The sequence below is a fragment of the Brachycentrus maculatus genome, unplaced genomic scaffold (genome assembly GCF_059751285.1).
Source record: "Brachycentrus maculatus isolate JH-2025_06_01 unplaced genomic scaffold, ASM5975128v1 h1tg001182l, whole genome shotgun sequence".
NCBI lineage: Eukaryota > Metazoa > Arthropoda > Insecta > Trichoptera > Brachycentridae > Brachycentrus > Brachycentrus maculatus.
Genome location: NW_028281869.1, coordinates 29260 through 57126, shown reverse-complemented (window position 1 = coordinate 57126; position 27867 = coordinate 29260). Strand labels below are relative to the sequence as shown.

Genomic DNA, 27867 nt, shown 5'->3' with positions numbered 1-27867 from the left:
TAAAATTCAATTCGAGCTCCAACTATTTAATTATGCTTTTTCACTTAAGGTAGATTTTTTCGTGATTTTTTGGTTAAAATGCTCAAAACAGAGTGACAGTAGTTCAATAAAAATGTACCGATAAAAAAGTAAATATCATTATTTTGTCAGAATAAGGAATTATGTATTTTGATTTGAGTTGTGTACGTACCAAAATTTTGGTATTGCACAGTCAACATTGGTATTAAATATTTTATATATTTATTGGTAACATTTCACGAATAAATATATATTGAGGAGTTTAAGCGTCTAATTAAAGTGATATTTAGCCCATTTAGAATACGTATTGAATACAATCCACAATACAATATAGCGGGTGAAGTCGTTGTCATCTCATCTCGAGTAAACTTCCGGGTTGTCCATATACTAGTAACTCACGTCTCGTCCAGTACTGGTCGTTCAGCTCTACTAACATCGGAGCTTTTGCAATCTCATTCAATATGTTCAATGGTGTTTATAATTTGAAAGCATTTACCGCAGCTACGCTATGTTCAATGTTACATTCCGCGCGGGTCTTTCGTTAAGGCTTATGCAACTCGGTACACCACCACTGCATTAGTTTATTATGATATTTCGGTATATAAGCGGTAACAATCGACTCCATTGACATAGTCAATCGTATATTCACAACGTGAACCAATAATAGTCGAATTCGTACAATGTTCGCTAAAGTGAGTAATTATTCCTTCATTATTTATGTGAGAACTTTTGGTCGGCATTCGCCATTCAAATTATGTTTTGTGGATACTGTTAGTGTAAAATCTCACGGGATACCAGAACAATGCAAGATAATGCTGACAATCGTATATTCACAACGTGAACCAATAATAGTCGAATTCGTACAATGTTCGCTAAAGTGAGTAATTATTCCTTCATTATTTATGTGAGAACTTTTGGTCGGCATTCGCCATTCAAATTATGTTTTGTGGATACTGTTAGTGTAAAATCTCACGGGATACCAGAACAATGCAAGATAATGCTGACAATCGTATATTCACAACGTGAACCAATAATAGTCGAATTCGTACAATGTTCGCTAAAGTGAGTAATTATTCCTTCATTATTTATGTGAGAACTTTTGGTCGGCATTCGCCATTCAAATTATGTTTTGTGGATACTGTTAGTGTAAAATCTCACGGGATACCAGAACAATGCAAGATAATGCTGACAATCGTATATTCACAACGTGAACCAATAATAGTCGAATTCGTACAATGTTCGCTAAAGTGAGTAATTATTCCTTCATTATTTATGTGAGAACTTTTGGTCGGCATTCGCCATTCAAATTATGTTTTGTGGATACTGTTAGTGTAAAATCTCACGGGATACCAGAACAATGCAAGATAATGCTGACAATCGTATATTCACAACGTGAACCAATAATAGTCGAATTCGTACAATGTTCGCTAAAGTGAGTAATTATTCCTTCATTATTTATGTGAGAACTTTTGGTCGGCATTCGCCATTCAAATTATGTTTTGTGGATACTGTTAGTGTAAAATCTCACGGGATACCAGAACAATGCAAGATAATGCTGACAATCGTATATTCACAACGTGAACCAATAATAGTCGAATTCGTACAATGTTCGCTAAAGTGAGTAATTATTCCTTCATTATTTATGTGAGAACTTTTGGTCGGCATTCGCCATTCAAATTATGTTTTGTGGATACTGTTAGTGTAAAATCTCACGGGATACCAGAACAATGCAAGATAATGCTGACAATCGTATATTCACAACGTGAACCAATAATAGTCGAATTCGTACAATGTTCGCTAAAGTGAGTAATTATTCCTTCATTATTTATGTGAGAACTTTTGGTCGGCATTCGCCATTCAAATTATGTTTTGTGGATACTGTTAGTGTAAAATCTCACGGGATACCAGAACAATGCAAGATAATGCTGACAAAAATATCGATATGCTGATTTAAAAAAAGATAATTTCGAACATAAAGTATATATTGACACACACATAATCATTTGCTTCTAACTTTATTTCATAAAAATATAATTATGAGAATTTATTTTTATAGATTACTGAAATTATTTTGCACGGTGAAGTTTTAAAGGTGTAGTTTAATATTAACTGTTGTTAAGGGAGTAATAACATTATTTTTAAAAATAAATCACCACTATCACTATCATGGTATGTCATTAATTATTCAAAGAATTTGAAATTTTGTTTTAAAATAAAAACAATCAACCCTAGAAAAATAAATAGTTAATAAATGTTCATTCTACCTTTCGTGTATTATCCTTCTTTTATCGTATGTTTTTCAGTACTTTTATGATTTTATTTCATTGTTTAAAACACTGGCAAGGTGGTCATTTGTTTTTTTTTATATGTTTAAGTAATGTGAATAGTAAACAAAACTATTTATCACTTATATAATACATTGATACTATTTGGCGTTTAAAAATAATAAGCAGTGTTTTGTCTAAGATCAGAGTATTAATATAAAAATAAAATAGTTATCAAGAATTGAAAAAGTGAGCAGCTTAGGAGTATGATAAATATAGTTATAAGTTATAATCTTTTTGTCCGCCCTCGAAGTGTAGTATCGTAGTTCTTTGGCGTTTGCTAAACCAAACTGGAAGTCTTGGTTCGATTCCCAGGGGAATTAATACTATAAATTCAATATCACCCTGGACTGGAGTGTACCTGAGGCGTAGGACTGATTGATATCTTTGCCTTTATATAATTGACTTTCAAAATAACACTGGATCAGTGCGATGCAGTGCCGTAAACACAATTGGATGCGGATAAAAGTCAAATGACAAAAGGAGTTAAATAATAAAAAAAACATCTATTTTTTTCAAAAATTTTAAACAACATTCTTTAAAAAACAACAGTTTCTTTATATTTTTTCTGAATTGGGTTTAAAATAATATCTGCTAGGTTTAAAAGCTTAGAGTCGTGAAATGTAAAATAAGTGTGAAAATGTTAAAATTAGATGGAAAAAAAGTAGATACTTTTCGAGTCCTTGATAAAATGAATGTATTTTATTCTATTGTTTTATTTGTACCTTACCAGATATCAATCTATTTTTAATTATTCTGTAAAAAGCAAAGGTCAAATTTCAAGGTAATAATAATAGTAAACCGTTTCACCATAATAATCCTCACCTCAAAAGGTAATCCTAACCAAATTCCATTTAATATTTTGTTTTACTTTAGATCTGATCGTGATTACTTCCTGATTAAATAAAAATGATTAATTTCGACTCAAAACTATACTTTCATGAAATGGTTTGATGATGGCTTCTCAAATAAATCATGTTTTTTATATGAATATATATATATATTGATATATATATATATATATATATATATATATATATATATATATATATATATATATATATATATATATATATACACACACACAAACATTAGTACACAAGTATGGTCATTAATTTAGTATTATTGCGTGCTTTGGGTACCCTGTTTACATAATGAGCAGAATCTGACGGAAGAGGGAATTGGTATAAACTTACCAAAAACGCACATACGCGTAGTGATCCATTTTTTTAGTAGAAGTTTAAAATAGGAAATAATGTACTTAATTACTGGTTTCCGGGTAAAAATTTAAAGACAATCATTTGAAAAAAAAAAAAATTATATCCAAAGTGTATTAAATCCGATATTCGTTGCAAGTGATAATAACTCACATTTGTTTAAATTTAACTGATAATTTCCGTAAGATACACTTACACGTAAAATAACTTTGAAAATATAATTAAACGCAATACGAATTTAGATTGATAGCAAGGAGAATATTTAAATGTAATTTTGTATGGGTAATGTTGGTTCTCACAGAAATTATCGCGTAACATAATATAATAATAAACTTACTAACACTTGCATACATGGAAGTTACGAAAAAATTCTTGGTTACCATTGTACTGTCAGGTATTGCCTTCTTAGTTAGCGACATTATTATGCCTATTATTACACACGAAATATTTCGGTCACAAAAGTACAAATATTCACGACAATGTTCCATTTTCTATGTTTTGAAGCATGCCTCGAAATATTGTATATTGTAGATATTGCCAAAAAATAAACTCGGTTAAAAATATACCTTTATTTATAAATACATTTGTACATACTCATATAATTGAAAAGCCGTGGAATAATAAAATTGAATATTGGTTTTACAAATTTGAAAAAAAACAGTACGGTGAAATTAGAATCACTAACATTCGGGTTAAGAACAATTGCCCCGGTGATAACGCGTCTCTATTAGAGAAGAGTTAAGAGCGGGAAGTCACTTAGTGAGCTTATCTGGAGATCGCCGTGGAAGAAATGATTTATAATATGTAACAACAAACATTAGCGGAGAAATCTGACGCTTTAGAGACAAATGAAGGAAGGGTGGATGATTGTAATTCTTTGGTTTACGAAATGTGTGCGAAATTACAGGTACAACATTAAACTTTTTGGGGTAGCATTGTAAGTCTGTTCCATGATATGCGACTTGTACGTCTCGATTCAACAGCATGATATAATCCAGCAAAGTGACATATTTTATCGGAGAAGCTGAAAATGAGTTGGAAGCTTTATCAGCCTCAAGAGTCTAATGTTTTCTTGGGAAGGGTAGAATTTGATATTATTTTGGGTTTGCGATTTTTTTTTGTTTTTGTTTATGTGTATGCTATTATTTATAGGAGGGATAAAAATAATTTATCAATTAAACATAATTTTTTTTGGAAAAAAAATCGAGTTTGGTTTACAAAGTTGGTTCTTAGCTTTAATTAAAAGAATTCAAATGAACTTTTTAAAAATACATTTAATTAATATGTCAATTTCTGTTAAATGTTTTCCGACGTTCAAACGTCATCATTTGCGTCACAAAGCTTTCGAAACCTGATAAGGTTTAACTCTTAATACAACTTTTTCAATTTTATAATTAACGCGAGTAGGGTGGTTTTTACCACCCTGCCAACCTACATTAATTTTTCTCAGAACGAATCCATATAAAGTTTGAAATAATTTTGATGAAATTGTACGCAGTGTCGGTAAGATAAGGTAATATTTTTTAGCATTCTACCCTCGAGCGTCACGGGAGTCAAATGTATTTGAAAATACTGTAAAATTATACGGAATCTTCTTGGCAATGGCTCATGCTCACTTGTACGTGTGTGGCGGATATTCCATGCAGTTTTTAGATTTCAATCAGTGTCGAGTACTTCAAATCGTGAATCCTTTAAGCGGCTCTATTTTGACGACATACTCCTATTCCAAACATTCTGTAAATAAGAAATATATTTACACGAATTAAATGTTAAGTTTGATTCACAGTGGATTTATAGCATCGGTGATATTTTCTTGTTCAGGTAGCCGTTATCTTCGGCGTGGTGGCCGTTTGCAACTGCTGGCCGGCCGGTCACGGTGAGTACGACGGGTACGGCGGGCATGGCGGGTACGCGGGAGGGCTCGCCGGGTACGGAGGCGGGCACGGCGGGTACGGAGGAGCCATCGGCGGGTACGGGGGCCACGGGCACGCCGTGTCCTCGCAGAACGTGGTCCGCCACGACGGGCCTTCCCACGGCTACACCGCCCCCGAGCACGAGTATGGACATGGACACGGCCACGGCCACGACCACTACTACGATGAACATGTAAGGAGACAATTTATTTTTTTTATTTTATTTGGCAGTCACCCAGTGAGAGGATGTTTCTGCCTAAGTTATTTTTTACTTACAAACAAAATAATAATACGACATAAAAGTAACAATAAATACATTTTTTATAGTTCAAATGTAATATCAGATGTATGAGATGTCTGATTAAAACTTGTCAAACTCAGATCAGAGGTCAAGAATTTACTCCTATTTCATAAATATTATATGAAATAGGGGTCAAATCAAATAGCTACTTAAAAACATTACTAAACATAAAATTAAGTCTAAAGATTACATTCCATCTCAGTTTTTAACACATTAAGGAAACACGTTTAAAAATTTAATATTTGAAGAAAAATTATTTTTGTTACTAATATTTATGATTTTTGTTATTTTTCAACAGGCCCATCCTGCCTACAAGTTTGACTATGGCGTGACTGATCATCACACCGGAGACCAGAAGAGCCAGTCTGAAGTTAGGGACGGAGATGTAGTGAAGGGACACTACTCCCTCGTGGAGCCCGACGGTTCCATCAGGACTGTTCACTACACTGCTGATGATCATAATGGGTAAGTGAACGAAGAATATAAGACATGAACATTCGTATAATAATTGAACAGAATTCAACCAGTTTTCAAATTTGAGATGTAGTCTAATGATCCTAAGAATTTTTTCAAAAGAATATATTTTTTGATATAAATATTTTATAATTATGAATAAAATAAATAAATAAAGAATGAAACAGTTCCACAGTCTTTGTGAACAATTTATCAGTCCTCGCACATATTTGAACGCGCAAAACATTATGATTTCGATAAGCGAATATCTACATACATGAAAAACATTATACTTATACACAACATGTATTGAAAATGCAACGTAAACGTATATTTAGTGGCATTTGAATTTAGTTGAGATTAAATAAAACTAATTTAAAACCAATATTTTATTCGTTAAGTAATGAAAAAAAGTTTGTTATTCGATTTCCATTTGTTCAATGTAGGTTGAAAATCTGTATAAATAAAAATGTATAAGTTCGTTTGATCAAAATCTTAAATCTCATGAAGATGTTTACTGATTGTTTTGAATTTTTGTCACAACGTTGCATTCTAAAACATGTATGTTTCAGTTTATCTATATAAATAAAAAAAATCTGTTCGAGACAGGTATTTTTACCTAAAACAAGTAATTTTTTAGGTTTTTATTTTTCTACCAAAATGGCTGCGCTATCTATTAAACTAAACAGCAACGCACCTAATACTAATGATTGCTCATGGTGGACATGGGAATCTTCTTCTGCTGGCAGTTTCAATGTTTTTTATTGCATTGTTTCATTGATTTTGAGCATATTCATTGCTTCACAAGTATTATAAAAAATAAATTCAGAGTTACACACATACATACCTATATAACAATAATATAATGTATGAAACCTTCAAAATATAACAATCATTGATTTATTTTAAAAATCAGAACTTAAGTTATATCACAGAGTATACATTGTATTATAAATATGAAATCCCAATTTTATGAAATTTTATTAACGTAGTATTATGATATTACGTATTGAAATAAACAAAATCCTTGTTTCAGTTTCAATGCTGTCGTCCACCGCACCGCCAATGCCCACCCTCAAGTGCATCATGGTCATGACTACCACCATTAAAAATGCCTATTTCTTCGACCCCGGAATACTAAGGTCCGCCTGAGAAAGAAAAACCTTAGATGGTTATGAAAACAAACTTAGTATTGTAGGGTTATATGCCACATGAGATTGTTCAAGTATTTAGTTTTATTTTTTTCTATCATTGAAAAACCAATAAATATATTATGAAACTACGTTTTCTGAGATTTTTATTTATCTAAATTATTCCAAACGTTATGAACTTCAGAAATTACATATCAATCATTATAGTCACCTTAGTTTTCTATTGGATTTAACTAGAATATTAAGCTATTATACTCAATATGGTAGTAAGTTTAATTGCAATGTCTGTAAACTTGGTAATTAAGATAAATATACTGTTTTTCCTACAAACACGAGTGGATACAAAAAACTCTGTTTTTCTAAAACCAGCATTTTATTGCACAATGCTAATACTTTTTACCTCTTTTTTATAGAAAATCATTGACAAAAAACTTAAATTATGAAATAAGTCAACTTACTTTAAACATAAATTGATGAATTTGTTTTATTTTTTTTGTTTTTCTTCATTAAAGTATTTCATTATTACTTCATTATTTTATTTTCTACTAGGCTCATTTACTTACGTAAAAAATAAAATAAATTCAGAATATTTATAAAAATATTTTCTACTTCTACCTTTATTTATTCACCGATTACTTTTCAATTTTAACCCAAAGATGCATTCGAATTCGCGTCTGATTTTACAAGCGTTCTTTTCTTTCTTTTCCATTCAAGCAGACTGAGCCATAGCAACCCGTGGTCGGGTACAACTATTTAAAAATAAGTCATATTTATAAATGGAAGGAAAATGTATTTGAAGTTTTGAAATATAGATTGGTTTTCTTCTTCTTCTTCTAACCCTTATACACACATACACACACAATGGTGTATAACGCACTGCACCGTATTGATGCAGTGTTATTTTGAACGTTACTTACATGAAGGACAGGTGATCACTCCTGCGCTTCAGGGACCAATCCAGGGTAATATTGAATAAATATTAGAGTGTCAAATAACTAATATTTATTTTCACCCTCTCCCCTGCGAATCGAGGCATGGTAGCTAATTACATTAACCATTACACCACGGAGGCGGAGATGAGTTTTCTAATTATGTAGTTTATATACTCATACTTAAAGAATTCTAAACCATTTTTAGTTTTGCATATCCCTAGTATTAGCATTTAATTATCTGCAATCTAACAAATTGATAAATAAATCAAGCTTTTCGTGCACTGCGTTCTCTGTAATCGATTAGCATATAATGCGGCTAGTATTGCAATTTCATTTAGAAGTCGTTTTTACTCTTCCCCCTGCCAATTTATTTTCGTTGTATATAATCACGGAACGATAACTGATTGTATGATGAAATTTTAATTAACGATAATTTCATCAGTTCAACATTTATTCCGTAAACGGTTCACAATTTCTCGATTGAAACTATTTAATATCAATTAGACAAGCTTGTACTTTATTATTCAAGTTTTTGGAATACCGTTTCAAAATTATTTGCTAAGGTAAAAAACATTTATGTCGTCATAACGCTTTATCTCAGAAGTTTTATGAAGTCTTCTCACTTTGATCACAATAAGAATTACAATCAGGAAAACCTGAAGTTTGTATTTTTTATTTCCAGAAATATCAGAATCTGGATATTTTTACGTACAGCCAAGATTATTATTTTTTTAAGTAGTATTCAATACATTTTCTTAAAATAAAAAAAGGGTTCGTTTGAAAGGCTAGCGAGTTACTAAAGCCCTTTTGACTCTTATTTACTCTGCGAATGACTGATTTCTGTTGATTTTTAAAATATTTAATGAATATATCGACTTCTTTGTTTACAGTTATAAATAAAATAACCTCGTATTTTGTATGTACATATGTAGTTGATTACACAGTATAAATATATGTATACATTTACTTTTATGTATATATATGTTTATTTATATATATATATATATATATATATATATATATATATATATATATATATATATATATATATATATATATATATATATATATATATATATATATATATATATATATATATATATATATATATATATATATATATATATATATATATATATATATATATATATATATTTATATATATAAATATAAATATATATTGTATATATATATATACATATATATATATATAAACATATATATATATATATATATATATATATATATATATATATATATATATATATATATATATATATATATATATATATATATATATATATATATATATATATATATATATATATATATATATATATATATATATATATATATATATATATATATATATATATATATATATATATATATATATATATATATATATATATATATATATATATATATATATATATATATATATATATATATATATATATATATATATATATATATATATATATATATATATATAAATATATATACTTTACCCATTGTTGACAATTTTGGAAATTTGTGTTTTTAAATTCAAAATACGATTATCTGGATGTGCTGAAAGATGAAGAAGAATATGGAAGTCTGGGCATTTACGGGGTGGTTTACAACCATCATAGGCTGGTTAAAGTGATCACTTTACTCACGTGTAATGTCAAAAAATAAATTGAAAAATATATCCTATAATTGAAGATAATCCAGATTTGTGAACAAATATTTGGACACACTGAAAATATTGTGCTTATGTTAATTTTAATTGAAAAGAATTCACTGAAATCCTTGAGCTCTACGTGCCATTTTTCAAACTTTTAAATTTATATTTGACGGGGAAATTATGATTGGACTTATTGAGATTATAATAGATTTAAAAAATATTTAATTTGCGGTTAAATTATATGTAACTCTTCTTGAATCGTTATCTTATTTTCGTGATCACCTTCCTACTTACCTAAGAAGCGTTGCATGTAACTTAACTTAATGTGACTGTATATCTATAATATGTAGTTTCAAATTGTATATACGAATAACATGCGCTTTTATAACCATGAACTATACCATTTATCTCGACTTTCCTTAAAACCGCAGGAGATGAATTACGAATGCTATAAAAAAGGTCACGTTGGTTTTAATAATAAGGTCTCATAATACTTCTAACGATTTTAATGTGCACTATTAAGACAATGCTTTCTCAATGGTTTGAACTTCCCGAGTATTGCCCGTCCTCATCTTATGAACATAAAGTTTTGAAATGCTTGATAGGGTCATAGAAGTAGCATAAATCTGCCTGGTATTTCTTCTCAGGACTTTGGGTTTGGGGGTAGGTCCGAAATGCGTCATCGGAACCTGTTGGTGCTGACAGTTGCCTATCGGACCTAGGATCCCACAGTCGGATTATTGATTTTTCTGCCGCTGTCACCCTGGACATTAGAACATGGTAGATTGTACACTTTATTTATTTATTTCCTTACATGCTTCGCTGACAATAATAGGGACTTTAAAAGCATAAATATTTAAAGAAGATATGTGTGTTTGTGAAATACTTTACATAATTCATTAAATACTGATATATGATAATAAAAAAAACAGTTATTGGACATGTGGGTCCGATTGGAAGTCAAATTTTCTACATACGACGGGAGCATTCGGAGTTCAGATGTAGAAAGGTTAAAAATACATTATTTAATATAATTTTAACCGAATTTACAATAAACATTCCATTAATTACTTAAAAACCACAGTTTAAACATTTTTAATTCAGGAATATATAATAATAATACTTGAAATAAATAGTAATAGTTTTTGGTTTATAAATTTATTTACATATAATTCGTTGTTAAACATACAATACACGCTGTTTATAAGTTACTTATGTACATAAATAAAATAAAGTACAGATATGATAATGCTGGGTAAATTGGGAAAAAACGGCGTCAATATGAAGCATCAGGTAACTGGTTGGAGGACAGAATTAGGTCTACCATTTGCTATGGTGTCCTGGTGTTTTGTGAACTACGGCTTGGAAACTGAAATAAAAAAAAAATATTTTCAACAGACCCTTTTTTAAACCTTAGTATTTATTTTATTTTAAATTAAAACCCCTTTTTTTATTTTATACCACAACTTTATGCCTATTTGATGTTATTGAAAATAAATATAAAGTTGTTATAGAGTATGTTCAAACCTAGAGACCCAGGGACCTCAACATTAACAACGGAACCAAAACTTCAACAACATGAATGAACTAAGTTAGATGACTCATATACTATTGTATTTTCATACATTATTATTTATGCTATAATATGATAGAAGGTAATATGAGGATATAAGATGCCAAATTATATTTTTTGCATTGTTTTGAATGGTGTTAAAGTTTAAGCTCCGCTTTTAAGACATTTAGAGATGGTTTAAGATTTTTAAATAAATTTCATTTTGACATCAAAAACTCAGTTTGGTTAATATTCTAAGACTGTAACACCCTTTTATAATATGTTTAATTACCATTTTTTTAAATATATTAATTTCATTAATAATAAGAATAAATAAATAAGTAATCTAAAGTGAGTTAATGAGAAAAAGCGTAAAATAATGAACTATATTGAAAATCTCGTTTGAAATGTCAATCTGTGGAATGATGCCTTAGAATAACGCAATATTTACATTATCAAGTATTTTAACGTAGTGAGGTTTATAAAAATATAACATATAATTTTCTGGCGTAGAATATAGTTGATAAATTTGATATTGTTTGATTTAGTAATAAAATCAGTTGATACGCTTTGATTCTCACCCAAAGATAATTTTTAAAAAAGAGGAAAATAATAAGTTCTGAAACTGCATTTTATGTTTATCTGAATCGGAATCAAATATCTCGCGTTATTGTCCGGTGTGAAATTTCATTGTTGCATATCCTTGAAACTCATTCGGAAAACTGTTTTTATTGCTCTATGCGACTTTAATCGAGAAAATAACACTGCGACCGACCAAATAATACAAAACACGTAATAATCGTTCCTATTTATGTTTTATAATAAAATTCCGACTCGTTGCAAGTGTTCATGTTGGCGTGAGAACTGGGCTAAGGCGGTAGGTAATGTTTTATTCTTTCCCATGGAGTCATTTATTTGCAAAGATTCAAATCTTTTACTGTCACATGTGAAATAACACATTCTAGTGGGATCGATAGGTGCTAGAAACTCTCATGAGAGACAAAAGAGTATTTGCAAAAATAACAATGTCGGCTGCTAATCATACAATATAATTGCAATTTATCTCGAGATTTATATTATTACTAAGCGATAAAACGTTTTCAGCTTAATCTACCAACAAAATCGAAAACCAAAGGTTTTATACAAAACATATTTACGGGTACCTTCATTTTAGATTATGTGTATGGGCGAGTGAGTACCTCTGGCGAAAAACGTAGATACGTTTAATAATTTAACAAAAAATGATGTATTAAAATTTTTTAAGAAACTTAAAAAACAATGGATACAAATATATTAACAAACATACATTATCATATATGTACATATTTAAATTAACGTGTTTATGAATTGTAATAGTTTTTCGTTTGTTTGCATTTGAAAATTTTGTATATATATGGAAAATTGAACCTTTGAAAAACACAAATCAAATATTTTTTGTGATGTGTTAACTGCGTAAATACTTCTAAACTTCTATTTTAACCTATCGTCTTCATACGATATTTGATAAATAATGTTAAGTTTATCAAAACATGTCATAATACAGCATTATAATAAATTATATTTCTGGACAAAATTCTAGAATACTAATATAGGTTCCTACTTCTCCATACTTATGAAGAAGCTGTAAAAACAGGATTTTGATTTAATTGTTATTTTACCTAAATTCTGACCATCAAAATGTCTTATAACGATTATTTTGATAGATTTTGTTTTGCAGGAAAGACCGGGATATTAGTAACAAGGGACAGTTTTAAGACACGGACCCATTGCATCAGTGATTTATGAAAGTATTAGTGTAATTTAGTGCAACTTACAGGCGATATTCTCCATTCAGATGGTAAAATGTACAATATTTACACCAAAGACGTCAAAGTCAAAATTGTTTAGACATGTTTGTAGCGATGATATTGACATTATTTTTTAGATTTTTGCATTCTACCTTAATGATGTTAAAGTCAAAACAATCCTTATAACCCCAGCTTATTTGTGGAATTTTTGTGTTTTCAAGCAATTGGTGCATTTAAGTAATTGGTGCGTTATAGCCGGAAGAGTATTAGATCGTTCTGGATGCATACCCGCTATGGTCATCAGCTGTATAGTGAACCGTCCTTATGGAACCATCAGGTTCCACGAGAGAGTACTGTCCCTTGACGACATCGCCATCCCTCACTTCAGACTGACTCTTCTGGTCCCCAGTGTGATGGTCGGTCACGCCATATCCAAACTTGTATGATGGATAAGCCTGAAAAGGGTAAAATCGTTCAAAAAACATTTTCTTTAGGTTACTCCGAATAATCTTATATTTCCTCATTCCGTAATTCTATGTAAATAATTTTTATATCAGGTGCTTATTTATGATTTTTTTAAACAATAAACAAGATTTTTGATTTTGTTCTTATTTCAAGAATTGAATAAATCATTGTGAAATTTCAAATTCCATTTTTTTTGTATGAAATTATATTTTGTCCAAATTATGAAAAGCCAAGTATTCGTTAAATCCCAAATTTATTTTTTCTCAATCCGGGTAACATTTTACGTGAATGTTTTTTTTCTTAAGTTTTTCTTCGAAATAATTATATGGTTTTGAAAAGAAAAGAGTCATTAAAAAGTATGGAATTAAAGAAATATTTTTCTGCATATAATATATTCTAAAAAACAAAAAAGGTATGCATTATAAATTCTTAAATGAAAAACGAGCGTAAGGACACGTCGAGCCCTGAGCGCGGCTCTGCGCATTCTGATTTGAACGCTTGAGATCTGGACCTTAATGTGATGAGCATAACGTCACATATTGTATATTACGTGTTGTCAAACAAATATTAAGTGTTTAAAATACCACGGATTTTTTTTATAAAATTATTATTTTCAACAAAATAAATTTTCGGTTTCGTACCAAAAACCCATTGGTTTAATTTATTAAAATATGACAGTTTATTTCATCTTTGATAAAATTATTAAAATCTATAAATATCAAAATAAATCTACGTATCCTACGTACGATAAACTTTTTTTTTATTATTGACCATTGATTAGGTTCAAGTAAGAAATCTGTTTCTTTTTTAAAAATGTCGATTAACGTGACATCATTTTTCGAACGAAACTGAGTGTGCTCGAAAAATCAATGTCTATATTTTACGCATTCATCTTTCATATTGTTATGTTTAAGATTAGTCATGATACGATATTTTGAGAAGTGTTACTAAAAGTACGCTGGCATTGTTGTCAATGTACAAAATATATAATCAGTATAGGTGCCAAATTGTTATTTATCTCTTTAGGTACATTATAAATCAAAAAGTCACATATAATTATAAAACGTGACGTCTTAAATTATGTCTGAGTAAATAATGATGGAATGAATGTAGTATTATTTCTTACGTATTCGTCAGTATGATGGTGCGCTCCCTCATAGCCGCGGGACAGTCCATAGCCGTGCCCCAGGGAGACAGAGGGGGATGCGTGGCTCACGATAGACTGGGAAGACACTGCCTTTCCCAGGCCGTGGCTGTACGAAGGCGCCGCGTATCCAGAAGAATAGCCGGCATATCCGAGTCCGTTGCTAGAAGAGTCGTAGTCGGAGTAGTCGGAGTATCCCAGCCCGTGGCCGCTGTAACCGAGCCCCTGCCCGCCGTAACCGAGCCCCTGCCCGCCGTAACCGAGGCCGTGCCCTCCGTAACCGAGTCCATGGCCAGACTTGACTAGCCCCTGGGTGGAGGCGTCCAGTCCTTGGGTCGCGTAGTCCAGGCCTTGGCTGGAGTAGTCCAGGCCGTGGCTGGAGTAGCCGTGGTGGCCGGGGGCCCCGTGGTGGACTATGGACTGCGAGGAGACTGCGCCGTGCCCGATGATACCGGCACTGCACACAGCCACTAACCCGAAAAGAACTGCGATCTAACAGAAAAAATATAACATTGTAAAAATTATCGTGAATCGGGAAGATTAACCGCCCTACACATACGAGCGTGAGTGATATGCGCGTTTTTTCTGCACCATTCCTCGCTAATCCGTATCACGTACGCGCATGAGAAATAATATCTGTGACAAACCTATTATGGTAAAATTTTGGTATGAATACAAAAAACCTTGTTTTCATAATTCTGTAGAAACAATGATTTTTTTGCCTGATTCTCGGAAAATAACCTGAGAGCAGGATGGTTAATGAAAACATTAAAACTTTAACATTTTCTTTTTTATTTAAGTTTTACTTAACAAATGGCACTACGAGTACTTCTTAAAATCTATTATGACGTTAAATTTTCGATTTATAACTATCAATATATTTTTGTTACTTTTTATTATTTTTTTAATTAAAAAAAACGTTTAACGTTTCTCACGAAATAACATTATTTATTTAAAAAAAAATACTCTTACAACATAGGTTTATGGAAACAAAATATTTTAAATTTGCTTAAAAAAGGTTAACTTTATTACCCTAACCCATTTATTAATTTATTGGTAACTGAGTAAAATGTCGCGTAATAGGATATGAATTCACTATTTAAAAGAAAAGCTTAAACTCCGATAAACTATGTCAATTAAAATATATGAATAGGTGAAAATAATGTGTTTATAATTTCACGTATCACAATTATTGTGACGTACTTTACTAAACATTCTAAGGATGCTCGCAGGAGTGCACTACTTTATGAACTGTGACTCCATTCAAAAAATCCATCTACTTTTATAGTAAAACAGAAGAACGGGCAGACAATGGCTGCTGTGGCGTGTTGCCAAACCAAAACAATGGAAGCTTCTCGGACAACAGTATGTACCAAGTAACTACTACACATTCACCACAATCTTGGTAATAGTAAGGCACGAGAATTTCACGTCATTCTACATAATTCAATTGTTACTAAATTTTTGGCGGTTATGATTTTTCACGATCCGTTTACGCTTCAAGACCAATAGTCGAACCTTGATATTGGATCTGTAGTGATTCAGGGTGACCATGCTTCATTGAATTATCTCAAAATATGTTTACATACTTTTAATCCTCGTTTTATAAAGATTCCGGGAGCAAACTATCAAATGATTTGTAATTTGTTTTAAATATTTTTGAAGTGAATCTTTTTAGGTGGTGATTCGGTAATCGATAAGTGGACAAGAATGGATGGTGAAATTTCAATGATGACTCACGTTTTTTAGGCACATTTCGTTACATGAGGTGAAAAGTGACTAGTCAAATCGGGACGCGTACTGGGAACGGTATAAGCAATAGTATTAGAACTGCAGTTTTATTAACCAACATTTTGATGAAAACAAGTAAAATATTTCAATAAGCGAAGAGATGATATGAAACAAACGTAAAAATTGAGCTTTGATTTTAATTTCTCCTTTTGAGTTTTTAATAGGTACCCAATTTTTTATTATTATGTATGAGGTCCCGAATGCTGAGATCAAATTATTTGACTATATTTTTTAATCTGCCTAAGTAGTTAAGGGGTAATCGCGCTTAACAAGCGCGATGTAGGTCTCCGGTTCAATTTCCAGATATAGTGTTACCAAGCGTTGTGTAAGGAATGTTTATAATTGTGTTTCAACAAATCTAACGAATCAAAAACAAAATCTGGAACTACAATAAATGCATCTCGAAAATACCGAATCATTTATATATTAAAACACAAACCATTAATATCTGTTATAACCAATTGAAACACCAATCAATGATAGTGTAAACATGGAAACATAATGTTTTTAATGTAAATTTTAAGAGCTCTCTTTTTCTCTGTCTCTCAATTTAAATCTCTCTTTCTCTTTTTTTAAAAGAAGTTTCACGTTTGTATATATAAGTACATCTTTTTTGAAAATTTCAGATATAAAACATTGAACTTTTTAAAAATTTTAAATTTTTTTATTTGGTAGTCACCCAGTGAAAGGATGTTTCTGCCAGTGTCAAGTATTATTTTTATTTACAAACAAAAAAATAAAAGAAAATAATAATAATAATGGATAGAAAGTTTTATAGTTTAAATGCGTATAGCTTTATCATTTTAGAAATTATGCCCGCAATTCTAGAATTAAGTTCAGAAAGAAGGGTGGATACTTGGGTGGGGAGTTGGATTCCTGCCCGTGTTAAGCTATTTAGAATGTTCTCCTTGTCTGTTGTGAGCGGACACTGAAAGAACGTATGGTTTGCATCCCCTATATGTTGTCCACATTCGCAATATGGTGATGTGTCGCACTTTATCTAGCATTCAACTTCATGGAGGATACTAAAATAATTCATGTAAATTACCAAATAAGTTAATCAATGTAAATTACCATAAAATCCATTTGTAAAACTTTCATCTTGATATTTGAATTTCACGAGTAAGATGTCTTGTAAATCACAAAGTTTCAGTTTTTGGAAAAATAAATCTATATCGTTATTACCACGTGTGTCATCGAACTGTTCACCGTTAACTAGTAAGAGTTTCAATGGAAAATGAGAGAAATATGTTTCCACTTACACTTTAATACGCGAACGAGGCAACGTCTACACACTCGTACATATGTACATTATATTGTCATGAGATTACATCATGACAATAGAAATCATGGGAGTTAATGAATACATAACAGATCACGTCGATTCCCTTTCAATTATTTCATTGTGCACGCAACACTAACAATAATTAGAAAAATGCAATAACCTGGCTTACAATTACAATATTTCGTATTTTTTATCTTATTTTGTAGGTATCTCAACATCACATGAACCATCTATGGTTTTTTTTATAAAATAAGATGGAAGGCTGAGCATTCCAGAGTTTCCGACCTGGAATTTAGCTGGCTTAAGTGATAATTTTATTATACATACTTGTGTAAAATGTGTAATGTTTACCATTATGCCCATTCAATATTATCCATATTGCATTAATTTTTGATAAAAGTAATTGTTGGATTATTTTCGCATGTAAGTTGTTATTTTGATGAAGTTAGAAAATTTTATAAATGAAAATTTGTATTTTTATATAAATTCAATTAAAAAAAACAAATTCGGAAACAAATATTAGAACCATTTAAATTTATTTATATATTTTTATTAAACTATTTTAGAGTTATATTAATAAAATGGAAAATATTATAAGCGCATCCAAACCCTTATTCTCAAACACTGAATAATATAAGTCTCGGTAATGATCTGTTATCGGCTGGATTAAGTGATCAACTCTTACCCTGTGTAGAATTTAAAAAAAAATAAGGCATTACGCCAAAAAAATCTAGACTAATAAGTTATTTCGTTCAATGTATTCTGAAAATTCTCTTGTTAATTGTATGGTTTCATTTATTTCACTAAATGAATTTGAATTTATACGTAACCTAACCTAACCTTACCCAACTGTCCATCAAACCTCCTCCCTTCGTTTTTTCCTCTACCTCCTTCCTTAAACTCCCTTTTACCTTTGCCCTCCTTATTATCATCTTTTGTAATTTATGTTTTTTAAATGTTAATTTGTAATTTATGTTTTTTTTAATGTTCAAGTACTATCTACCCTCTGATTGGAAACAGCTTTATATGGTATCAATACGTTTTGATCAATATCACTAGTCTGTTTTTGGCTGGTTGGAAGATATTGCTTTTTAGCAATAAGCCCGCCAATGAACTTATTTATTTTCTGTACATGAAGTGTAAATAAAAATAAAATAATTTAAATGTAAAAAATGAAAAAATGTAAAAATTATTTTTAGTTATGGTAATATTAAATTATAAGTTGTACCACTATTTACAAAAGAATAGTCAACCTACACTATGTTCTTTATATAAAAATACTAACGTCGATGATCTCCGAACGAATTATGTTTTATGAGACAGTAATCGAATGCACTCATTAAAGTTGTGAAAGACTCTTGACTATGATTGTGAATTGGAGTTTATATTGCTTTATAAGTACATTTGTAGACTGGTTGATCTAGTGATAATTAATTAGTAACATTCACATTAACAGGAGTTAATAATTTGAAGATTCTCACGGTGAATTACGAAACTCTTGCGCGAATAACGTAAAACCAAATTATGTGCATACATACACAGTTAGGTACCTATTTCATTTTATTATAATGAAAATAGCTAAAATGTACACAATTAAGTTTACTTAATATATAATGGTTATTTTTTAAGAAGCATTAACTTTAGATTAAAGAAGGTATTTATCTCGCATTCATAAAGGGGAAGTAAATTTTCATAAGTAAAATGTTTCCGACAGGATTATTAATGAGACAAGACATAATGTTATTAGTTCAACTGCAGAATAGTCCTAATAAATAAAATTAAAATGTTAAGTCAAAAGCTACAATGTTTTATTTTATTTTATTAATTAGTTTATACTCTTTGACCTTTTTAATGTCACGTTTTATATGTAACTATTTTTTACCAATAAATCATTGTTTCTTTCTGTAGAATGTACTCGAAAGATACATATTTTTTTAATATTGATGATTAAAAATACTTGATTAAAAATATAATCAAGATTATAATTTCGAAACGAGGAAAGCAGAATTAAAAATAGGTCAAACAAATAGGTTGAATCTAAAATAAAAATTCTTTATTTAATATAAATTTTAGCTATTGATTAGTGTAGAGCAGTAGCAGTAAAATAATATTATTTTCATATTGTTTATTAAAATAATATGATTTAAATTTTATACAATAAATCAGTGTTATTATTTAACATAAATATTTAGGTTTTATGTTAATGCTTTAGAAACCTAATACGTGGCCTATTCAATTAGTACGTAGACTGACTGACGTCTTAAAATCAAATGTAATTTATTTACCACATTTTGAGTGTGTCCAAATACTTGTTCACAAATATGGTTTACCTCCAATCATAGAAGTTATTTTTCATATCACTTTTTGAGAATATGGAAGTCTGGGCATTTACGCGGCTGACGACCGTCATAGGCTTGTTTAAGTGATCACTTAACACACAAGTCAGACCTCACATACTAACAAAAAAGAGTTTCTGCTCAATAAAAAGCTTCTTTTCATCTCACCAATAGATGTCTCTAGTGGAGTTCTAGTGATTCAAGAACAACGTTTCAAAATCGGTTCATATGTATATGTATGTATAAATAGAGAACTTCTAAGAATTTGAGTAGTGTCGTTGTCAATAATGGGTAGAATTGGTGAATGTTACACGTGTGCAAAGTGATCACTTAAACCAGCCTATGACGGCCGTCAGCCCCGTAAATGCCCAGACTTCCATATTCTTCTTTATCTTTGATGAGATGTCAAAAAATAATTTAATTTATTCTTTACATGTCTGGGTCCCCTCCAAAGTATTCATCTCCCCGAGGTACACACTTATCCTAACGGTGTTTCCACTTTTGGAAACAGTCCTGTCAGTCCTGAATGTCTTTCAGCTCTTTCGTTGCATTTGCTTCAATCTCAGGACTGGGATCAAACCTTCTTCCTTGCAAAGGTTTTTTGAGTTTGGGTAACACGAAGAAGTCAGAAAGAACGAGATCAGATAAGAAGGGTGGGTGGGGAAGAACAATGATCGAGTTTTGGCCAAACGTTAACAGATAAGTAAATTATCTAACCTATTTTAAATAATGTACTCGATGGAGTATGTACAGCAGTTTAAAATAAATGGAATGAATAATAAAAAGAATCGTAAGAGTATTTTTGCATCAAAAATATGATTTTTTTATGTTTTTTTTTTTCTTTGCTCTTTTACAACTTTTTTTTAGATGAATGCACCTAATAATTCTGCGATCCGGGTTGGTTTTTTGTGTGCTGATTATTTGCTGCAAAGCAGATATGGAAGTTCTAAATTATCATAATCTTTGTAAATTGATTATTGTTGATATTTTAAATCAATGAACTGAATTATGTGTTTCAGTTGTATCATCAAAATTACTGTCCCAAGTAAGGAACGTCAATACAATCAGTTCTCTGGTTTGTTTCCGTTTATTAGGATTTGTAAAAAGTATGTGTATCAATTAACCAATGGTCTAAATTTTACATTGTTCCTTATTCAATTATAAAACTACATGTTTTCCGCATGTAGCAATGATTTAATATATGCTTTATATTTTAATAAATTGTTTGTATTTTCTTTAAACAACGTCTATTTTCATGGTTGGTCACTCGAATGTTTACAAACTCGCAGGAAATTATCCATAAATGGCGTGAAACACCGCCATTTCAGTACTACTGTGAGAGGAAACGTAACTCCTCTAGTAGGTATGGTGGCATTTCGTAATTGCCAAGGCTATGTGATCCGCATCACGTCCATAGAACTATATCTTTATAGACCAACAACTAAAATACTCGCAACATATTGCTTACTTAAAGAAAAATATCGTATCCTTAATTATGAATTAATTCAACGATTACTAGATTTTTAATGAGTAAGATATATAATGGGATATTTAAATCTATCAATTAAATTGTATGAGGTCACTTTGTGGCTTAAGGAAATAAATTTTAAATAACATTTTAAAGATCTTTGACATCTTACATTAAAGATGTTTTTAAGGATTCTCAATTTCATAAAAACAGAAAGGGACGTCAATATTTTGCTGCTTGTCCATCAATTATTTGACAATTCATATTTCAGATTTCTGTATTTTACAGAATAAGCATTAGTTATAAATTTCACGGCGATACTCCTGTCGATGTAGGAATTACCACTCATTACTTTGTGTAACTTTAAAATTTCTTAAATTATTATGATCTTTACATTATTATAAAAAAATCGTTTTTTACTGCTTCTCTACCTTCAATAATGTTTATCGTAAAGTCGTCGCTCATTCCATCGTATCTTGTTACCCATCTCATCGTTCCTATTTCCTTTTCTATGTAGGTATGTACATGCAGATGTAGTGTTTTCTTTTTTTATTCTTATGGATATATATATATATATATATATATATATATATATATATATATATATATATACATATATATATATATATATATATATATATATATATATATATATATATATATATATATATATATATATATATATATATATATATATATATATATATATAAATATATAAATAAATATATATATATATATATATATATATATATATATATATATATATATATATATATATATATATATATATATATATATATATATACAAATATATTAATATGTGTATTTACATATAGAACTACAATAAAGACGAATTTAGTAAGTATTTGTCAGCCTCCGTGGTGTAATGGTAAGCGTGTTTAGCTATCGTGCTGGAGGTCCAGGGTTCGATTCCCAGGAGGGGTGAAAATAAATATTAGTGATTTTACCCTGTAATATTTATTTAATATTACCCTGGACCGGTTCCTGAAGCGCAAGAGTGATCACCTTGCCTTCATGTAAAAAATGATCAAGATAACACTGCGTCAATTCGATGCAGTGCCCTATGCACCATTGGGTGCGGATAAGGGTTATAATAATTAGTAAGTACATGCATAAAATACTACAAATCAATTCGTCACAAAAAAACTTATCGTTTACTTATTAATTTATTATCTCATTTTATCCATCCAACTTATTGTATCAATAATTACAAAGATCAAGGCTATTTTTTTTAATTTGCATGCCTAAATGGCAAATTCACTTTTGCACTACTGTTTACTTTGTTGTTAAATATTTATTTTTGTATTGTATACAAAGTGAATATTGCACAACCGCATTGAAAATTTTTGTTTTTCTCACATTAATAAAATAATGAATAAAATATCTTAACAAACAAAATAATGCAATAGTTTTCCTGCAAATTGAACAATGTGAGAGACAGATATTGTGATTATGAACTGAAAATCAATTAGGAAAAAAATTAAATTAATAAAATCTACTCTTGAATGCGTATTTTATCTGACAATTTTTTTATAGATGTGCTATCTTGAATTGGCAGAAATACGTGGCAGGTTATTTTACTCTTTTATAACGATCCAATGCAGTGCACAGTGTACCAAATAATATTTTTTAAATAAGAAACAAGCGTCGTTTGAAAAATATTTATTAAAAAAAAAACGTTTTAAAAATCTTACTCTAAACAAGGAACGAATAAATAATGAAGAAAGTTGTAAAAAGAGCATGAATACATCAAAGGGTATACAAAAAGAGGAAGACAGTTGGCACTTTTTCCGTTTGAAAATATCGCCAAATTAGACGAATGTGATGAGTGAAAATACAAGGATTCAACATTTAAATAATGATATAGTTTATTCAACAATTAAGTCCTTGAATTCAGTGGTGGTATCCATGTTGAGGTGCATGCGAGTTGGTCACGACAGCGTTGAATCTGAAATAAATAATATCTTATGTTATTATGTGTATACATTAAGTTGTTATACATTTAGAATGTAGGTTTTTCTTGTAATATGAAAAATGTATGGGAATTACCTATGACTCAATATTAAAAATGCTTACTAAGGTAACATTTTCTAGTTTCAAATTTGATTAAAGTTTACTATAATAATCGAAAGATTAAACAATAAATATTCAATTAAAATTCCACTAGTTTAACTAATACGTTTTCAAATTAAACAATATTACAGCTGTATGAATCAGGAAATGGATTATAAATACTTTTATTTGTTACTGGAATCAATGTAAGGAGAACGAAAATAGCAGGATTAAAACTACCCTTTAAATGTCGCTTCAAAACATTTCAAGAACAAATAATTGATAACCTACCATTTGGTAAAAAAAAGATGGTAAAAGTGTTGAATCCCGAGAACTGCACGGTCGCCACACCAAAGCAGCAGATTAGTTTTAAAAATATTATAAGTTTAAAAAATGTGAATGAATGCCTCGATGTGAGCTTTGCCTAGTGAGCTTTCCGTATATTATGAAATGGTTAGTAATGTATAAACATAAATATATATTTAAATTGATAAAGTGAGTACCTATGAATGTTATTTCAGTACCTTTATTATTATGAAAATTATACATATTTATACTTTCATAAAATACGGTTAGATAAATTTGAATGCTTACCCGCTATGGTCATCAGCGGAGTAGTGAACAGTTCTGACCGATCCGTCGGCTTCCACCAGCGAGTAGTGTCCCTTCACGACGTCTCCATCCCTCTCTTCCGACTGGCTCTTCTGGTCACCGGTGTGGTGGTCAGACACGCTGTATTCGAACTTGTAAGCGGGGTGAGACTAGACGAAAACATAACATTATGAGGTCAAACGGGACAAATTATCGGAAGATTATTATTTATCCCTTTTCAGGATTATCAACATAGTAATATTTCAAAAGCTGCTATAAAATCAAAAATGTTTTTAGTGGCTTACTTTTTTCAGCGTTATGTCAATATTTTTTTTCTAAAATTACGAATTAAGCCATATTGTCTTTAAATAGAGAGTGAATCAAATATGTCAAAAACTAAGAAAAAAAATCAACACATTTTTTTCAAAAATCGAAAAAATTACATTAAATATACCTATTGTATTATATATGGTTTGTGGTTTATGAAATCATGGTTGCTGACATTAAATTAAATTTTGAAAGTGTAGTAGTGTAAAAGTAAAGAAAAATTGTATTTTATTTTAATTTATATTTATGAAATTGGAAACTTACGTCATATGGCTCAGGAGCGTAGGCCTTGATAGCTGGAGCGTGGTACGCAAGGGGAGCGGCATACGATTTGTATGCTGGGGCGGCATAAGCGATAGGGGCTGAATATGATTTGTAAGCGGGAGCGGCATAAGCCAGAGGGGCAGAATACGCGTTGTGAGCGGGAGCGGAGGCGGCGTGACTCACAAAGCTCTGAGAAGAAACAGCGTGAGAAGAAGAGTGAGCGGGAGCGGCGTAAGCTTTCAGTGCGGGGGCGGCGTAAGCCTTCACCACGGGAGCGGCATACGCTTTGTAGGCGGGGGCAGGGGCGGAGTGACTAACGAAGCTTTGGGAAGAAACGGCGTGGGCGGAGGAGTAGGCGGGGGCTGCGTAAGCTTTCAGCACTGGAGCGGCGTAAGCCTTCATCGCGGGAGCGGCGTAAGCCAACGGAGCAGCATACGCTTTGTAAGAGTGAACTGGGGCGGAATGACTGACGAAGTTTTGAGATGAAACGGCGTGGCCATGGGAGGGAGCTTGGAGAAGATCAGCCTGGGCTAGTGCCACAATGGCGGTCAAAGTGAGGATCTACAAAAAATATTTATTTAATTAATATTATTAAGAATTTGCTATCAATTTTTTTATTAAACTTAGCTAAAATAAATTAAAAAAAAATAGATTGCACTGTATCAATTTAATATACTACTTTACACATCATTGGGTGTAGATAAGAAAAGGAAAAATACATTGATTCGTTCATTTAAAAAAAATATTTACTGACTGTAAGATTACAAACTTAGTCAGCTTAGAATGTTGATATGTATCGAGTAGGTACAAGTAAATCCCGAGTAGTATACTTTGTAGTTAAAACAGGCAAGAAATGTGCAATTGTATTATTAATGGTAATAGTAGGCGTTTCCAGAAGTGATCAATTTCTAATTTTACCTTAGAAATCATTATGCAAAGTAGTGAAGTGTATTGCTGCTAGGACACAACTGTGACAATCCGACAACTAGTCATGGTTTTATAGTTGGGCGAACCAGTGGGCTGGTCTCCACAGTTGCGGACAGGGGACCCAAAACAAGTTGGGGTCTGTCAAAACCGAAATGTTACACAACGGATCATGTCTTTTGTTGCGGCAGTGATAAGAGCCGCGCTCAAAACCAAAAGTGACCCAAATCGAGGGGTTGCGACATGTCGGGCACACAAAGTGGAAACCTTTGGCACCTGCTATCAACGCGAGCCCTGCGACCGGTAATCAAATAACCATTCACCTTCCATATTAATCAATAATACCGATACGCGCATTAGGCACGCGTGTTTCGGTGAATGGAATAAGTCATGTGTTCTTTACTTTTTAACGTTATAAACAAGATTATAATATAGGAAAAACTGAACTAGTTAATATTTTAAATTTAAATAATTTTTATGCCAATCTTCTGTCATTATCAAACTGTGAAGGCAGGCTGTCGATGTGAAATTTTGTATCAATACTGCTTATGAAGATATGTATACATGTATAATTCTAAACAAATAATAATAAAAGAGTAGGTACAACCGTTTAAAGAAAATAGTTCAACAAATAGTATAATAGTAAATATGTATTATGTAAATAGTAATTATGCCAAGCTTATATGCCGTTATATGCCGATTTAATATAATAATTATGTTTTACCTTTCCTTTTTAGGTCGACGTTGAAAATTATTGATCTTGTAGAAAAAAATATAAAAACAAAAGTTGCAGAAGTTTGAATCTCTCGTATGTTTTAATATGACTATTTCTAGCAGTTGGTGTCTGTCCAAAAAAGCGTTTGAGGCATTTGTCTCAAAAATCTGGATTAAGAATACAAGTGAACACCCCAAAAGTTACAAAAGAAAAATTTTTGTATTTAATTATTGGAATTTCAAATAAACACTGATCTAGTAAGCTAACGTTGCATTCAGCTTCTTGCAACATCTATTGTAATTGACCCCTGTAATGGAAGTTGAAACGTCACGCGTCTGCATCAGGCGATGGGAATTTTACATATCAATATGAAATCAGACGAAAATATTTCATGTATTTTTTAATTTAAAATTTCATGTAACATAATAAACGCACAATCGCAGAGGACTCAATATAAATTAGTGTAATAAAGATCAGAGAAAATAACACTTTTCACTGGCCGAATAATAAAATAAAATGTCAAAATTGGAAATTTATGAAAACAAGATATGTTTAGATCACGGGCGCCAACCCGCGACCCGCGGCCATGATTGAAGAATATATTTTTAAACCAGTGATTTTAAACCACGGTTTGATGCTATTTGGGTTGGCCAGGCCTGGTTTAGATCAAACTCTTTGGTAAAGAAACTTGGGCAATGACTAAAAGTGATAAAATTAAGAAAGATAAGTAGCGTTTGATTTGTGGTATTGGAGAAGGATAGAAAGAATTTTCTGGATGAAAATAAATATGTTTTAAGGAGAAAATAGAAAAGAAGGGAGAAGATCACATAATATACTCAGACCTCGCTTTGCGTCGTTTGTTTCACTTAGCGTTTTTTCGAAGTTACGTCGTTACTGAATTAATACTCATTGTCTCTATCTTTGATGTTTATATGATTTCCAATGGAAAGAAAGCAATTCACTTTGCGTTGTTTCAATTTGCGTCACGATATTTTGGAATGTATCTACGACGCAAAGTGAGGTCTTAATGTACTCGTACTCGTATATCCTGCTGTAATACCCTTACACTATTTTAATACACACAAGAAAAAATATAAGAATAGGAATGAAGAGGAAGACTAAGTAGGAAAAGGAGATGACAGGAGTCAGGAAGATTGAAATACTTC

The 27867-nt window shown here is 30.9% G+C and overlaps 2 protein-coding genes across 3 annotated transcripts; one reads left to right on the top strand and one right to left on the bottom strand.

Annotated features, from left to right (window-relative positions):
* Positions 1 to 612: 612 nt before the first annotated feature.
* LOC148299331 (uncharacterized) lies at positions 613 to 7478 on the top strand. Of its 2 annotated transcripts, none has more exons than XM_088276179.1 (4): positions 613 to 710; positions 5381 to 5665; positions 6072 to 6238; positions 7263 to 7478. In XM_088276179.1, the coding sequence occupies exons 1-4, from the start codon at positions 699 to 701 to the stop codon at positions 7333 to 7335; spliced, it is 537 nt and encodes a 178-aa protein (XP_088132305.1). In that variant the 5' UTR covers positions 613 to 698; the 3' UTR covers positions 7336 to 7478. The 2 variants fall into 2 exon arrangements, with proteins under 2 accessions (XP_088132305.1, XP_088132304.1); XM_088276178.1 differs by lacking the exon at positions 613 to 710 and adding an exon at positions 765 to 1820.
* Positions 7479 to 11120: 3642 nt separating this feature from the next.
* LOC148299330 (uncharacterized) lies at positions 11121 to 26013 on the bottom strand. Its single transcript, XM_088276184.1, has 7 exons — positions 25981 to 26013; positions 25063 to 25623; positions 24475 to 24641; positions 23749 to 23776; positions 14909 to 15418; positions 13606 to 13772; positions 11121 to 11347 (listed from the first exon to the last, which is right to left on the bottom strand). Exons 1-7 carry the CDS (start codon positions 25990 to 25992, stop codon positions 11299 to 11301), a joined length of 1494 nt encoding a protein of 497 aa, XP_088132310.1. The 5' UTR covers positions 25993 to 26013; the 3' UTR covers positions 11121 to 11298.
* Between the last annotated feature and the right edge of the window lie 1854 nt (positions 26014 to 27867).

Bases quoted from the DNA above. Each gene is read 5' to 3' on its own strand.
- LOC148299331 (XM_088276179.1), top strand. The intron at 5,666-6,071 runs GTAAGGAGACAA...ATTTTTCAACAG, and splicing joins ACCACTACTACGATGAACAT to GCCCATCCTGCCTACAAGTT. The intron at 6,239-7,262 runs GTAAGTGAACGA...TCCTTGTTTCAG, and splicing joins ACTGCTGATGATCATAATGG to TTTCAATGCTGTCGTCCACC.
- LOC148299330 (XM_088276184.1), bottom strand. The intron at 15,419-23,748 runs GCACCTCAACAT...TTTTTCTGTTAG, and splicing joins CTGTCGTGACCAACTCGCAT to ATCGCAGTTCTTTTCGGGTT. The intron at 11,348-13,605 runs GTATGCATCCAG...TTTTTATTTCAG, and splicing joins ACAGCTGATGACCATAGCGG to TTTCCAAGCCGTAGTTCACA.